At 39.8% G+C, this 17,633-nt stretch overlaps 1 protein-coding gene across 1 annotated transcript in view; it reads right to left on the bottom strand.

Annotated features, from left to right (window-relative positions):
- Positions 1–17,633, bottom strand: part of col25a1 (collagen type XXV alpha 1 chain) — a 136,857-nt gene that overhangs the window by 57,239 nt on the left and 61,985 nt on the right. Inside the window, exons 3-4 of the mRNA XM_079371372.1 lie at positions 7,291–7,335; positions 3,309–3,316 (exon numbers count right to left, since the gene is read on the bottom strand). Coding sequence (XP_079227498.1) covers positions 3,309–3,316; positions 7,291–7,335 — 53 coding nt within the window. The remainder of the gene's footprint in view (positions 1–3,308; positions 3,317–7,290; positions 7,336–17,633) is intronic.

The raw sequence follows: 17,633 nt of genomic DNA, 5'->3' as shown, positions 1-17,633 counted from the left end.
AGCCTGCTCAGCAATCTAAAGTGCACTATTGACTGCTTTAAATTACTGTGAGTAAACCTCTCTGTTGGCCTGAGAGCTTCCTCTCTACTTTTACTGACAGCCACGTGCTGCTGATGTTAACGGCATGAACAGAGTACCGACATCGAAAAGGTCAAACTCTTAATGCTGTCACATCGAGTGACAGCCTGCTCCCTCAGGCACCAACACCCTTATGAGCCAAAATTAAAGCTGTCATATCAGATAGATCATCATGTTCTCAGGACAGTACAAAATCCTTTGTGTGTCTGTACTTTATGCCCCCTACTCTGATGTGAAACTCGCAACATGTGACAAATCTGTAAAATAACGCAGCATGGGAGCAGGCGGGCGCCTTCTTAAAAAACAGGATAGAGTTTCACTGCAGTTAATCTGGCACCTTCTCCACCTCTGCAGGGCAAAAGTGATCAAAGTCCAGCTGGAATATGTTTTATTAACAGGTGTGGTGCCGAGGTGCATAGCAGATGAAGGATGAAGGGTTGAGGGCGCCTGAGCTCCTCTGCTTCACCCCGACTTTGCCTCTAATCCCTGTAACGCAGCTGCATAATTCAAGCACAGTGACAGATCTTCCTCGACCCGTGTCTCTTGAATCTCAGCATCCAGGTGGTGACTTCTTGTGAACTTCAGATACAGATGCAACCAGCTTTATTTACCTCATTTCAAACATGACTAAACTCTTGCAAGGGCTCCCGGGCTTTGCTGTAACTGGCCTGGCTCAAGAATCCAGTGTGGTGTGTGGAGGCATGCTTTGCGGGCCGGAGCGGGTTTATAATTTCCACCATTGTATCATTTTCGAATATTTTGCCTTCCTTTTAACCAGATTTCAAAACAAGTCAAGTTTCGTTCTCGGTCTGCATAATTCTAATTTACTACGGCATTCAGTCTGCGCTTAGGAAGTACAGTCAGCATGTGGTGTCGGTGGGTGCTTGAGTGCAGCCTTGGGGATGGTGTTTAATGCTTGATTGGTGCTAAATGGTGTGCGCACATGGCGGTGGGTGCTTTGGGTTGATGTTTTGACACATTGCCCTTGAGGGGCCAAAGAAAGATGTGAAAGGAAGATAAAATGAGAAGCAAAGAGATTCGTTTTTTTGTGCTGAATAAAAAGCATTTTTCTGGTGAGTAAAGACAAAATACTAAATACTTCTTCAGTTGAAAAGCACTTCTTCTCATATCTTTCACTGGCCTTCCTGAATATTTTTCAATATATCTGACCCCTATGATACCAAGCGCAATTGACAGTATAGCACAAGTAGGGGGAAAATATGAAAAAAAACAAATCACTTTTCCATTTCTGAATGCCGATCACAAGCTGCGAGTGAGGATCTTCCCTGATGACTTTTGTCTGAGGAGACTTTTTTTCTGTTACCACAACCGCAGGTCTCCGTCCATTCATCAGCGGCTGAGTAACGATAAAGTCACAGAGATCTGTAATGGTTTAAGCAGTGGTTGGTTTGTTTGGCTCTCAGGGCTGTGTACAATTTACACAGTGTTCGCAGAGTTATGGTGGGGAGCTGCTGAATATTCATAGCAACATATCCCCTGCCATCCCCCGGGTGGGCATGCCGAATGAAAAAACACATGTAATCACTTACTTTTTTTTTTTTAAGAATTGGCAAAGATTTTTTTTTTGTTGAGGGGGAACAGATTTGGTGACCATCGGGTGAGTCATTCTCAGATCGTTGCATTTTTATGGACTTGTCTGCTTTAAGAAATGCAGTCAAACATCCAGATTTCTTTTTTTCCAGTCTGTCAAGTAAATAAAGCCTTTTTTTGTTCATGAAGGTCTGCTTTAGTCTGGTTGCTTTGCCAAAAGTAAAACTAGTCCCTCTATCAAACATTTACAACACTTCTGCTACTTATAATGACTTCATCAGAAAGTGATTTGCACACTGGATTTACTATGTGTCACACCTAAAGGAACAATTCTAAAGGTACGGTCATTCCATACATATTTTTCACTTCTCGGCTTTGGTCTGCTCTTCTTAGTATGATTGTATTTGTCAGATGTTAGATCTGGCAAGAGAGGCTGAGACAAGAGACCACCTGCACTTACTTATGTCCCAGAACCCCAGGAGCGAGTGCCTGAGAAGGCTCTGAGGATTAACTTACAACTTTTACAGCTCAGTCAGCACACAGTATTATACCTATTCAATCCCATTTGCCTCTGGACTATAAATAATTCTAACAGAGCACAAAACTACAGAGCACGCTTGACCTGGTTGTACTGAGAACTGTCACAAACTCCCCCATGCTTGTGTATGTATGGGTTTGTCTTCATCTTTGTGGGGGAACTCTGAAGTTTTCCATCTGTGATTACCCGGCAGCGTAATGAGGTGAGATAATCTATTCGGGTGCAGCGAGCTGGCAGAGATGGAGGCTGGTAGCGAGGATATTACAAACCAGACTGCCCAAATGATAGAGAAGAGGCTCTCTATTAGGGGACGGCTCGGATCAAGTGATTATTTTAATAATAGAGTTGGTCTAAGATGATGTCTTTTACATCAGTTGTACAAACTATTTCATACTTTGTAGCTATTACCATGTTCACTGTTGGATGTCTGTGTCATACTTAAAGGAATAGTTTGGCATTGTGGGAATTTCACTTTCTTGCAGAGAGTGTATGTATCCAAAGCTGCGAGACACTTGGCCTAGTTAAACAATAACACCGGGAAAAAAAACAGAAGTACAAAGCTAGCATGGTTCTTACTTCTCCTAACATAGGACTTAAGGGACTTCCTTGGCTTTTGCAGCAAACCTCAAGTGGGCACTCGAGGAACTACAGTTTCTTGCAAGTCTGTATTGGCTTCATTTTGCAACCTCAGAGGTTTCTGCTTGGTGTGTAGCTGAAATAAAAGCTGTTTTCTACAGTAAGAAAACTTGTTTTTCCTACCTTCCTGCTGATGGGCTATTGAAAAGTGGCAAATGGACTTTACACCTTTAGAGGGAACCAGTGTGGCAGTTTCCGTCCGGTTACTTCTGTCTATGCTAAGCTAATGGTAGTTGCTTGTTATTGTTTTGTATTTTCTTTCCAAAAACAGTGATTTTTTGTGTCAACTCTCAGCTCAGTCTAAAGTGTTTTAATCTTTTCTGTGACCATATGGATTTTCTGTGACCTTTTGGATTTATTTGAGAGCAATAATTCGATCTAAAAAAAAAAAAAACCTCTTAATGTCAAAACATTTATGTATGACCGCGTCGTCGTTTTCACAGTAAATGCTATTACCTTCCCATGGCTACCACAGTTGGAGAAGATGTGAAGCAGGCATACTTACAGGAGGTCCTGCAAGAGAGGAAAAAACAGTGTGTTAGTATGTTTTCAATCAGTGATCAAACTGACTCAAATCACCAATGTTCCATTAAAACCACATATACCAAATAACTCGATTAGACTCCTGCTGAGGGTAATTTCTTATGGGAGGAACATTTTAAAAAGACATCCCTTATCATGATGCATTTACTGACTATGCACAATGGACAGCCAATCCACTCAGGGATAACTCAAAAATCCTAGCTGTAACAGCTTTACAATACACAAAATTTCAATGTATCTACTTTCCATGCTGTTGGCTCAACAATGGCCACCAACTGTGATGACTACTTTTTACATTGAAAGGCTCTGATTTCACTTCTACAAGGGTTAGCTAGTTAAAAAAAAAACACCCTCAAGAATTTGTGAGGTGACACTCGTCTTTTTCCCCAATTACTGCTGCACAAAGGACGGTGTTCCAACTCACTCCATGGCCCCTCACAACTCTGCAAATCATGCTAGGTCTTTAAGTTCTTATTAAAAAAAAGGTACCCAGCTGCTTTAACCCTTAAATGAAAGAATTATTTTTTTTCTTCACAAGTCCTTTATCCTTGAACTGTTCTTCCTGAACAGGGGAAAGTGCAAATGGCTCCAGCAGCTGGAGCATTTAAGGAGCTGTGTGTTTGAGGCTCGCTGGGCTGCACTTCTGTTGTTTTATGGATGGTTGAGTTACAGTAGACCACTTAGCTTTTAATAAACCTGCTCCACTGTGTTTTTTTGACGTGTCCCACTGTGTCGAATGGCTCAGTATGAAGTTTTCAACCAGCAATTATGAGTTAGAAATTTGAGACATGCTACAAAGCACCTAACAGCCCCCTCAAAAGGTTTACGTTCAATTTCTTACATTTGATGACCTTAAAGAGTTTTTTATTGGAATTATAATCCATGTTAAATTAAATAGTCTGTGACATACTATTAAATAATCAACCCTCAAAGCTCTTGTTTCAGATATACAGTAGGTTCACTTTCTGTTCTCACAGCAGCACGTCTGGTCATTTCTTTTAAGATTTTTGTCACCTTCTAGCTTTAGCCAAAACCAAAACACAGTGCTATGGTTACTTAGCTCACTGGATTATCACTGGACAGCTTTAATGATTCATCACTTGATTGTCGAGGTTTAGATTGTGACCCAAATGGCCATGCCAATGTACAGAACATGTAAAGGGGCTTTTAAAGTATTAAGGCCTTAAAAGAGGAGATTCAACAAAGAAAACTGCTTTTTTTCTAAGCTTGAAGCACCACTTTAAAGCTCCTGTGGGGAGGTTTTGGTTGATGTTAGTTCTGTGGTCTTTCCTGATTTTGTCTTATCAATAAGTATGTCATGTTTTCTTTTCAATAATCTCATCCTGTTGTCCTGCTTAACACCTACCCCGCAGCTCTGTGCAGACATTGAAAATAGAAATTAAAAAAATCTCATCAATCATTTATCTCATCATCTTTTTTGATTTTGCAGCTAAAAAAAACCTTCTCACTTTATGGTTAGAATGCTCAACCGGCACAGCTTAAGCATCAACTTTTCCTTTTGTAAAGGCAGGTACATAAGAAACAGTCCTGATTATTCCCATAAGGAAAATATGTGAGGATCCAATGAACACTTTCCAGCATTTACCTTCTGCTTGGACAGTTTCAGAGTGTCTCTTTGACTGTTATTAAATTTTTTTCATCCCTAAGCTTCATCCCAAACTTTCCTTTCCATATGTTCCCAGTGAATAAACATGAGATCCTGATGAAGTGTCCCATTCATTTTAATGCAGGGGTAAATATCACCATGTCCTTTCCCTGTTTGTTCCCCCTGTCAGATGCAGCCCAGTGTGGGCAGAAGCTTCCCCTCACCTTTGAGGATGAGTAAACTGCAAAACACCTCACCACGAATTTGTTGGAAAGTTGCTGGGGTTTAGTTACTTTTGGTTTGAGCACATCATGAATTAAATATGTGTCCCTTCAACATCTACCAGTGCTGGGAACTTAAAAGAGGGAAATTGGATTGGCAGAAGGCTTACAGTGCAGAATGTACACAGCCCTGCTGGGCCTGTCAAGGTCTAAGTTTTTTAAGTTCTATGAAAAGTGTCTCCTAAATAGTTTTTATCCAGTAGAAGTGAGTGCGACTCCAGTCTCCCTTAAGGCACCATGGTGCAATCATATTTGTTAGGTTGAATGTGTCCGTGAGTTTCAAACAGAATACTGATTTGCCTTATTTTGGCTGGCAAAAAAGTAAATGTAGCAGAAACATCTCAGCTAAAACTGCATGTAATTATACAGTATTCCTTTTTGAGCACAACATTTTTAATTACACTCGTTCTTCAATGACTTTCCAAGCATTGCCTTTGTAAAGCCATTTCAAGAGATTTTGTGGAACCTGCTGATAACCAGTAAACATCGGATGAAAGGCTGTGTATACTGCTTAGCGTGATCGTTCATGACATTAATAAAAACAGCCTCTTTCGCAGGTGAGGGATTTAGTCAAGTACACAAACAGAGCTCAAAGTGTCCAATGTGGCAACATACTAAAGCCTTGTTTTGTACACTACAGTTTGAGTTATAACACAGATGGTAAAGCCTGTCATCCCAATTGTTCCCTATTGTCGTCTCTTAATAGACCACTCTTCCATTCCAGTCCAGACGTTGCGACTGGTTATGATTGCTTATTTCCAATTGCTTTGTCAAGAGGAAGCCATTCACATTAGCTCCGGCTGAGTAGGAGGAGGAAAACAAAACTGTCTTAGCACAATGGTGCCATTTAAAGTACGCTGGTACATGGGATGTTCACTGGAAAGTTATGCACTGCATCAACGAAAGCTGGCGGTATTTCAGTCCTGCAGCCAACCAGAACATTGAACTGTTGTCTGTCGTTTGATTTCTCATTTGTATAACGCCTACAATCTATACACTAGGGGAACTTACATTTTTGCAAAGCATAAAAGAGGAACACAGAAAGCCAGAGTTGACTGAGCAGTGAAACATGGCCATGTCAGGATTGTAAATGAATTTGAAAAAATCACAACAAAAGGAAGAAGAAATAGAGTCTTTGATGCTCAAAGATCTTAGCTCATCTGATATGTTTGACTTTAAAATGTAGTGTCTGGATTTGGTGGCAAAGCCAGCAAAAAATGTTCCGACACTCATAAACTGTTGTTTTCTCAGGATGGGAAACCAAACTGCTCCCTTATTACTCACCTGACTTAAATCTGGGACCTTGCTCTGCCCTGTCTATTTTCTTTTTACGAGGGTACTTCTTTTGTTCCAGGGCACTGGCTGTGCTCTGCTACGCTAGGATCTCGTGAAAGACGCTGCGCTCCAGAGACCATTAGCACTTTCACTATCAGGTGAGCAGAGCTTCCTGCCAAGTGCATGTTCTCACTGCAAATTTAATTTGTGGTGACACTGTTCGTTTGGTGGAGTGTCGCTGCACACGTCCTTTTCCTAGAGACCCGAGACCTCAATTGCCTTGCCAGCTTTGTTGAGTCAGCTCAAGAGGGTGTGTATGTGTGTGACGGGAGGAGGGAAGATCGTGAATGGTTTTGACAGTTTCTTTTCTGAAGTTCTGAAGGCTAACAAAGATGATGTAAAGATGAGTAAAAGGTGATCCAAAAGAGAGGGTTTTAAGTGTCTCAGGATTAAGAAAAGGAGGTTTTCAGCTCCAGAAATCTTGGGCCATTATTTTGACCTTCTCAAACTGCACCGTCTCTTTCTACTTTGAAAATCTCATGTTTCTATAGCACTGAAGCTGAAACAATCCAAGCAAACACTGAAACCGCCAGACCACAAATTACATATCTATAACCTATTTTGTCCTCTAAAGATATACAGTATACTTTTTATGTGATTGTAAGTGCAGTATGATTTGCTGATGTCCTACTGAATTATTCCTTGAATGTTTCTGGATTGAGACGCCTGTGATCTCTGGCCACACACAGAAACACACACAAAACTCAGACAAATGTACATACCAGGTTCTCCATCGCGACCTCTTCTTCCTCGCTTTCCTGGAGGTCCTTCAAAAAAGAAGAACATAATATACTTAAGTCAGTAATTAGTTTGTAAAAGTTCCATATTCTTCGAGTATTCCCACAGTCAAACTTGGCTGCAGCCGGATGAGGAAGAGACACAGCTAGATGTTGTCTTTACTAGAAATGGCTTTAAGTATCTATACATAAGCTAAAGAGGAAAGGGGTAACACTGTCTTGCCACAAAAGTTTGCTTTATGCCGACATCCCTGTTCGTTTTCCCCATTCTTTCCTTTCAGCACGGATGCCCTGCTGTATAATTTGTTTATCTACGCAATGTTTCCTGTTTGCCTGTTCCTGTCAACACTATCAGTCTGCAAAAGCTCAGCTGGAGGAGCAAAAACAATTACACGCTTCGCCAGGTTTTACATGTTGAAGACGTGACTGGGTCGTGTTGTACGCAGGTGGTACTCAATTTGAAAATTGGTAGCATTGCTCCCAATATGACCTCCTCTGCCACAGATTCTTTCGTTTGTTCCGTTCCTGAAAAAACTTTCTCCCTTTTCTTCAATAAACTGTAAATTAAAAGTTGAAGATCTTCTGGTTACACAGTAGTTCATGGGAAAGCTCCACATCAGAGGTGGGCTTGTCAACTTGCAGGAATAAATAATATCGAAGAAGGAAAATTGCTCTTTCCACTCAACATTAGAAGACCTGTCAGGATAGAAAAGATTGAAAGCTACTGTAACCAAGAGGAACAATCATCCCTGTCTGGTTCTGCATCACAGAAAATATCCAGATTCAATTTCAGGCAGTAACAATGCAGTGAAGAGTTATTATGTAAATCCCTTTGAAAACTCTTTTGACCCCGATACTGCCAAAGAAGAGCATTCTGTCTTCATATTAGAGGCTCTTTATAGAGAAAGTTTTTGAACGGTTGACATTAATTGCTTTGGTGTCAAAAGGTTCTTGCAACAATGACTTTCTGAGACTGAGCTTTTATTCAGCTGCTGAAAAACAGGCCTTTAAAATGCAAAATAGAGAAAATAAGTCAACTAATCTAAATAACCTGATCTGACTTTCAACCCCAAGCATGTCCAAAAAGACTCCCAATTTATAATTTAACTAACTTTTTTGTCAAACTTTTTCCTCTTCCTTAGCCTCTTTTACATGGACAGTTCAAGTTGGGACTTGTGGTACTGTATGTCCCTGCTCCACCCCTGCTGTCAATGTTGTCAGAGAATCCTAATAGTGGTAGAGGAAATTCCAATCCTGAGGCATATCACCGAGACATAAAAGAGGCAGAACAGCATCACTGTATATGTCAATGCATGCATGACTGAGTATGTGTGTCAGCCCTGCTGTTCGTTTTCATGTTGTGCTTCTTGTGCCTCTGAAATCTTGTAAATGTAATGTAAAATGTACAAACTGGGACAGAAATTAGCGTTGTGCATTCAGTGTGAAAGTATTCAGGTGTAGTGATGGCAGAGCGTTGTTACCGCAGTGTTGCATACTCAATGTGAAAAGTGCTTCTTATATTCCTCTATCGGTATGGGTAAAACTGAAACAGAAGACCAATGCCTTTTACACAGTGTTTGGCTGATTTGGGACACTCCAGATGTGTAAGTATGGTGCAAAATGCAGGATTATGTTGCACTACTCTTTGAATGATTCTTAGTCCTCGATTTGATCCCACTCTTTGGCTCCACTTCAGCCTCCAACTCTACTACTTTTGGACATTTTCCAGGATAATGTCAGGCGCTGGCAGCGAAGGGTCCAGGCACAGTTTAAAGTATGTAACCACAGGTGGAGTTTGACTTTCCCTTTACTATGGTTCACATCAACCCTGCTTTCTCCATAGGTTGGTTTTTGAGGTTCTAAAGGAAACAGAAGTGGAGTTTACTGCACTTGGCAGACTCGATGCTATAGCTCACTTTGAAATGACACTTGACAACTCCGAGAGGAATATTTTGTGGGGTGATACGACGTCCTCCTGATTTTGGTGGTAGATTTTTGACAGCTACTAAGAAAGTACAATCACATGGGAGTTGGTGGTGCAGACAAAATATCCCTTACGTTATTTTCAGATATCATCATGATTCACAATATTCATCACAATATTTATCATTCTGATTATAGAGTGTGAAAAGAGATTCTGTTACAACCCAACTTCTACGATAACGTTACAAACTCTTTGGAAAGTGTGCCAACAAAAACATTCTTACATTTCACTTAATGAGACACAATTGAAAGAATAACTTAACAAAGTCAATCGGAACTCAAACCGGTTTTCAGAGCAGATGCGTTGAAATGAATTAGGACCAAGAATTGTGATCATTTATTTTAAGAACTCTTGTCTGAATGAAATTAATATGAGGCTCAGTCAGTCCTAAAGTGCTGAGAGATCTTATGTTGCTTGTCAAGGCAAACATCAGTCTTGCTGAAAAACTTTTTTGGCCTTCTATTTTCTCACAGCAGCCCAAGAACCGTTGTGAAACAGCAGCTTTAGAAAAAAATTGTGGCAAGGAACTAATGATGAGGGTCAACAACTATGAACAATCCGTTGAAATCTTTTCCACCCTTTCAACAGCTTTTGAGTCTAAGAGTGAAACAAATCCAAGTAAACTTGATGTTCATTCAAGTGTTTGGTCAGACGTATCAAAATAGGGTTTGGGGTCTGGTGTTATTTGTTTTGTCAACTTATTTATTTTGTATTTTAGAAAGAAACTACAAAATAAATGCTGTACTATTCAGAGAGAGAGAGAGAGAGAGAGAGAACAGGCATAGATGTGCTGTTTGGCTTTATTTTTAGTTATGGATGGCTCATGGTCCTCCAATGGATGAATCCAAATTACTCCGATTAACTTTGAACCCGCCCGGAACATTCCTAATATCTGCATAACAAAATTCTGATTAGGCTATGATTAGCATTTGATGTAAATAAGAACATATTTCCACCCTCACAATAGTTTTTTTTTTCTATTGGTTTGCAACTGCCTTTTGAAGCCTCAAGTTTAGCAGTTTGGTCCTCACCATCAGGCTTTCTGGAGCCAATATTGTGAAACATCGAAACACATTTCACAAACAGAAATTGGAATTTTGATTTCCAGTTGCAAAAGTTTTTCATATTGCACACACAAATTCATCGGTCTTTGTACATGATAATATGACGGTTATAGTTTGTGATGTTAATGGCACCAAGCTAGCAGCTGAAGCAACATGAAAGCTTTTTAACAACACTTTGATGGGTCAACATTTATTTATTTTTTTATATTTTCACAAATTGCTAAACAAAATCTGATTGTTTTTTTTACAATCCCACATTAAGATATTGTCCACTACTGATGGTAGTCATCATTTTAATGCCATTTTAAGGAAACTAAATCAAAATAATTGGCAGCATTTGGAAACCTTCTGTTTTTAAGCTGTGTTTATTATTTTATCTTTGTAAACACTTCTGCTCATGCTGTTCATCATTCTGCTTTTTCAAAGTTACGTATTTCTTGACTTAATAAACCTCTTTCTTTTCTGCTTTACATTTGGGACTACGTTGTATTATCTACCCATCAGCTATAAAATATTGATGGGCCCTGAACAGCAAACAGAACTGCACCTCTGCTTTATTTCTCTTTTTCCACCAAACCAATCAGTGAACCAGCCGTGGCCTGACTCATTCACAATACCAGCATTGTTTCAGAGCTTGATATACATAATCAGAGCACTCAATGCCTCTCTTACAAAGTAATACAGCTATTCCTCAGAATAAAAGTTGTGCCAAAAATAGCAAACTGGGTACCAGCTCCAACCTCCAAAGTAAACCAGGTTTGAGGAGAATTGGCTTTAGACTTAAAGGAAACCCGACTGTACCTTCTAGATGAGGGAATAAATGTGGACAGTGTCTGAGAGAGAGATTTATTACCCATGTTCAATTGTTAATCAATTAAAAAGTGAAACTTCACTTTTGTTTTATTTCTCAGAAAGACACCAGCCCTGTTCTCTGTGTGCAAATAAAATCAAATATCAGCTGAAATACAGTGATAATTCCAATATATTGATGTTTGTTTTCAGGCCTACATTGTCAGTGTTTTAATCCCTCAAAACCAACTTCAAATCACACATCTTGGATGTGAAAGAAAGCGCCTTCTTGTTAAATTATGTTTTCCAAGTTTAATAAAAGATAGTTTACCTTCTGTCAAACTTTATTATACATAACCAGCCTTTTGCATGGATACACAAAAAGCTTTACATCGTGACCTTACTTTTTATGTACTCTATGAGTCATAAACCAGTAATGTCCAGCATGAATATTTGGGAGCAATTTCATGATGGCACTATATTGCAAATGCCAATGTTTTTGAGAAGTTGTTTTGCTGGTGTTTGGTTGAATTACACCCAGGGTAGACGGACAAAATTGCCTTTGTATGATTTGTTTCTTTAAATATTCTGCTGCCATTAACCATTAATCTTTTGTACACCAATGTATAAATACACAGTTCTTTCCCTTTCCTGTTTGAAATGATCAACGGTTTAACAAGGATTTGCTGGAATTTTCTGGTCATTTTAGTGATTTCAAACAGCCTCTGTGTGTTTAATTTCATCAGTGTCTGTCAATATCAGATTGATTCATGAGCTGTGCAACATAAACAGTTTATTGGGCCTTTCCAAGGTGGCTCACAATCAGACGTTGGCCCATATAGTTTGGTTGACTGACATTAGTTTCAAAGTTTAAAGTTTCGCTGGTTCCAAAATCAGTGACAATAAAGCACCTATCCTATTCTCAGAATGATACTCAGGAAAATCTGATGATCAATGGCTCTTCAAGTATTCAAAAGATTTAGGTAGATTAAGTCAAAACAGACTTTATTATAGTCGATTTAATCCCACAACATGGATGGATGAATTTATTAAACCTGGCAACACTTTGGTATCCAGGTCATCGGAACTAAAGCTCCACAAAAGCTGGCTTTCTGCCGTACAATCATTTGTTACTCTGCAAGTACATTTTTGTGGAAACATTTGGCACAGAGGACAGTGATTTTGATCCAAGATCCTTCCTGCTATGCATGACAATGAATAAATCAATACATGAAATGCTAATTCATGGAACAGTGGGTCCACTGTCCAATGGAAAGAATGGAAATGAACCACGATTTTACAATCATCGTCATCTGTGAATGTCACTGCTTTCTTTATCTTGAGGGGGATGTTTATTGTTGTCAAATTATAAATTGCAAAACCAAACAGCCAATACAGAGGGCCTTGGCAGACAACAGCTTTCCAATATGTGCACTTCTTCAACAGAATTAAGTAGAGAAACGATGCTTCTCATGAAATGCCAAGTTTACAATTTGATTCTCCTCAAGACACTGACGAATTTATTTTAAAACCTGACTGACAAGCGTTAGGATTACTTTTACATGCTAATATTTAAATCTCACAATGCTGACATCCAGTGGTTGTGGAAATCCAATTGTTTTTGTTAAAGATTCCCCAAAAGTTGTATCAGATTTTACTTTTATTCCCCTCACTTGATACTAACAAACAACCTTATTTCCACCATATGGTACTTGGTTTGGTTTTGATGGATTTGCTGGATACTTAAAATAAAACAAAAAAAAAATTGAGCCGTTTGGAAGAAGGTTGACGCTCAGTATGTAAACCCCTCCTTGCAATGATTCCTTGCTGGTCCGTCACCTAACCTACCACATGGCCATGGATGTGCAGCAAGACCCAATACGTCACTGCGTTTATTCAAGTGGACACTAGTGTTTCGTCATAAGGCTGAACAACTTCCTCCAACACCCAGGAACCACTAAACTCAGTGCCCACTCTCATCACCCAGCATACCCACATATGAAAAAAGAGAAGAGAAAAACAAAAAGGAGAGTCTGGAGAAAGATGGACAAGGAAGAAGCCTGTTTGGGCTGGCCTTCAATCACTTCAGGTATAGCATCATAAGTGGGAAAGTAGGCATTAAGTAGATGTATGTTCCTGAAAAGGCTCATTTAGTACATATAGAGTTATTGAAAATTCCACTGCCCGGGTCTACTAATTAGGTCGCAAAGCTTACTGCATCCGTTTGTCTCCGGCACAAACACTCAAAGTCTAACACAGTCAACAGATAATGGTAAATCAAGATAAATATGTGGACTGTGTCTACAGCAGCTTGGAGTTCCTCTTGAGGCCTTTGGTCACAAGTATTTTTGAGAAAAACAGAAAATTCCTTTTGAACTTGTAACCCTTCGACATTTCTCTGGAAAAGAAGACATTGTACTCAGGCTGACCTTTCATAACTACTTTTGCTAATCCCTGAACTTCCTCAAACCACTTCAAATTAACAGGGTTGAGGAGACACAAAGCAGAAGCAGCAAGAGTTCCCTCTCAAATAACAATCATTCATTCCCATGGAAGTCTCCGGAACCTCAAATGCTGGTTGTTAAATTTCCATATTGCTCTTCAACTTGACCCTTGCTTATATAGCACGCGTAGCTCATTTAAGAAACCTAAAATCTAATACAGAAGTGTCGACATTGAACCTAAACACAAACTTTACCTTGAGTGTCATTTTTTTCCCCAAATCTAAAACATACTATGCAGTTTTGCGATTCACTTTAAGCCACTTTTACACTGTGTCAATGAAAGTTCAACTTTTGGAAAAAAGAGGCAGGTTTCACATTCCTGCAACCAGATACGAGGAGCAGACTGCCGCATGGTTAGCATGAGAAGTTAAGACATTTCAAAAGGGCAACCCTATTATCAACCTTGTTTAGCAGTGGGGGTTCTTTAGGCCAAAAGGCCACAGATACGATGTGGATTTCACAACAGGACCCAACTCTAAAGTTTGCTACCTTATTTAAAGATTGCTAAGCTATTACTAAGTGCTAAATAACGAGATCTTTGTGTACAGTGATTTATTGCCAACTCCAGAATGATTTTGGCTAAACAATATATACACCAAATCCTGCATTAAACTCAGGAGGTCATTTAAATTGTCCCAAGATCCACATTTGAATCCCATCTTGACCAGGAAAAACAATGTTCTAAAGGTTAATTCCCATTATTCTCTCATTTTGTGGCATATATCTTCATTATCTTTATTTCCAACTGCACGTAACTCCAATGCAACCATTTCCTGTTAAATATGATGATTACAGCCATTTCCTAAATAATTATTTGCAATTATTTCTAATCTCCTGCCCATAAAAGCGACCACTATGTCTTGGTTCTAAATTTACTCATCGTACTGTTAAGGTTCACTTGTTCTGCCACCACATTATATCCTGTGCAGTACGTTTAATTGTGAACAAACACTTTTCTTTAAAAGTGTAACATGGCTCCGGCAAGTTCAACGTCTTACTTTCAGAACAGCTTTGCAATAAATGTAATGCTAAATGTATATCGACATGTGTTTAGATTGCTACTCAAGAGAGCATGATTAGTTCGCTGGAATTTTACAGTTTGATTTATGTAACAGTTGTAAAGTAAGACGTCCCACTGATTAGGGGTTGAATAAAATCTAACCAACAGTCATGAGATGAGGGGTAATGAACAGTGACGCCTGCTCCACACACTAACGAAACTCTGTTCTGCAGTTTTCAATTACGAGGCATGATGAAAATAGAGTTCTGATATACTCAAGGGTCCATCATTATGTTAAAGTTGAAACTCATTTACAGTACCAACAGGACACTTGTTAATGTCAGCATGTCACACGACACCACACAACAGGAATCTGAAAGTAATTATACCAAGCAGCATCCATTAGGATGCTGAGACATCAGGCGATTAAAAAAAAAAAAGTCTGTGAGCACCTCTATGTGTGTACTCTAAGTATCGACCAGTGGATGTTATCTTCTTAAAATAAATTCATTTCTCCACCCATCCCTGATGAATACCGCAATCTGGTGCCTGTGTGTGTGTGTTTGTGTGTCTGTGTGTCTATTGGGTCCTGTTTGTCCAGATGCCAGTTATCAGTTCATTAAACCACAAGTCAATCAATTAGGGTGGAAGGAATTTGTCTGCGACTGCAGGCTCCATTAACACTGCGTCAAGCAGATTGAAACTGGTTTTAAAACTGCATTTTGTCTCTCTACCCGGGCCAGCAGAATAACATAGACTTGCCAAGGCTTGGACTTAATGTGGACGATGTACCTGCTTATGTACTTTAGAATACCTCTATTGATCCAGTAGTTTTAGCTTGCAGTGGCTTTAACAGCGAAGACTTAGAGGAAGACAGTTTTCTCCTGAAAGTCATAGAACAAGCTGTCCTTCTCTAGATTTTCCTTAGACACACATCGACAGACAGAATGACATGAAAATTACTACGGTTGGAAGGCGTGCACGGATCATCTACGTTTTTGCTCTGGTTCAGTGTCTAGGCTGGAACGCTTCTGAGGAGGAAGCGAGCCCTTTGAGAGAGTCTTTTCATCACCTTCAGAGATCAATGTGTTTTCCTCTGGCAACAGGCTGAGTGCTGGGATACTTGAGACCCACCCTGTGCGCTGCACGCTGCAATTATCCTCCCCGCAGGACTGACTGCGGTTGTTATGGAAGCACAACACAATCCCTGATGAGGGGGAGGTCGGTAATAAGCCGATCGATTGGCCGATTCCCATCAATTTATGCTGCGAGTTAAACTGGCAGAGGCGGCCAACCCTGACGGCTCTATCTGAAAGCTTCACTGAGGATACTCCAAGTAACAAAACCTACACTTGCATACAAAAGGAGTGTGACTTTTGGGTAACTTAGCAAGAAATTTGACAAATTAAACAATTTCATGTCTTGCAAATGAAAAAGAGAAAACACTAGGATAAGCCCAGCTTGGTTTGGCTGAAGTGCTATCCAAAATGGAAATCAATGGTTTGTTTGAGTGTTAACTGAGTTAAATATTAGCTTGTTCTCCCTGCATGCTTAGGGGCTTAGGTGTCCACATGATTAAAAAAAAGGATTTTAGTTGTCATGACATTGTGGCCATGTAAAGCAAAGAGAAAAGCCACATAGCATTGAACCGTATCGTCTCCCACCTGTGTTGTAAAATCACTGCTATGGTTGGAATCATGTTCACAGAGAGTCTGAGAAAAAAACCCAAAAAAAAACACAGGCAGCCAAAACTTGAAGGACTACAGGTCTCATCAGGAGTGGAATCGGGTTTGCACAAACTACCATATTAAACACAGAAAATGGGCGGGTAGCAAGGTCAAGAGTTCATTAATCCACTCAGCATATGCGGACAGAGAAACACAACCTCTGCTTAACCGAGGAAACATTGATCAGCAGCAGTCATTTACAGAGTCAAGCTAAGTACTCTGGTAGTCAATCAATATCCCTAATTAAACCTCAAAATACTGAGATGCAGAGGCAAGCAAATATATATGTAGTTTGCAATCATTTGCATTCCTACAAGATAAACTAATTGGACATTTCGCCGGTAGGATCATGACTTATTCTTCTGGAAAATGTCATGTGTGTTATGGGTTAGGGTTCATGATTAAAGTTAAGGTATGAAGGTTGAGGCCTTAAGTCAATAGATGCTTTAGAGTCTTACTATAAGGGTGTACCATGGTGGGATTTTTTTGGTGAATAATATACTGAGCATACTGATTGTGTCAGTCTGATGTTGACCTGTGTGTGTGCATGTGTGTGTGTAGGTGTGTATGTTTTTGCGCGCCTTTGCCTGTACATTCACTGGAGTGCTTAAGTTGCTGAAATAGTTGCAGGAGCATTTCTGGTCCCTGGAAGAAATTGTCAACCCGGATGCCAGAAGGCAAATGGGACATACAGTGCATGATTAGCATCAAATGATCCCTCTCTTGTTCAAGTTCAAATGGAATACTCTATCTGTGTTTAAGACTTCTGTGGCTATTGGATGTCACATTCAAATCATGTGAAACCCAATACCTGCCACAAACGGACGACATGACTGCTGGCTGACCTTATCTCCGCCAGGGATGTGTGAGCCTGTGTGTGCACAGTGCGTATGTATCTGTGGTGTATGTGCAGATGGATTTAGAGACGCAGAGCTTCAAACTGTCCAAGGACACTCATCACCGCTCATCAACTGGGATGAAGTCACCAGAGAAAAGTCAACTGTGCTTAAATCAAAAACGTTTTTACACTCATCAGATATTTGAATAAACTTCACTGCCTACCCTTTGGATGGCTGTCCACTAGTATAGACTGCTTACCCAAGGAAACAAATGTTGCAATAATGCATTTCCTTTCCTTTATACTGGGCAAATTCACACAGTCATACAACACCATCCATGCTTAAATTATTATACGTTATTCATGTCTGGGTTGCAATGATTTTCTCATGTTATTACTACAGTATCCTATGGTTATATTTC

This window comes from Symphodus melops (assembly GCF_947650265.1).
Source record: "Symphodus melops genome assembly, chromosome: 20".
NCBI lineage: Eukaryota > Metazoa > Chordata > Actinopteri > Labriformes > Labridae > Symphodus > Symphodus melops.
Note: the sequence above shows the minus strand (reverse complement) of the source record. Positions and strands in the feature narration are given on the sequence as shown.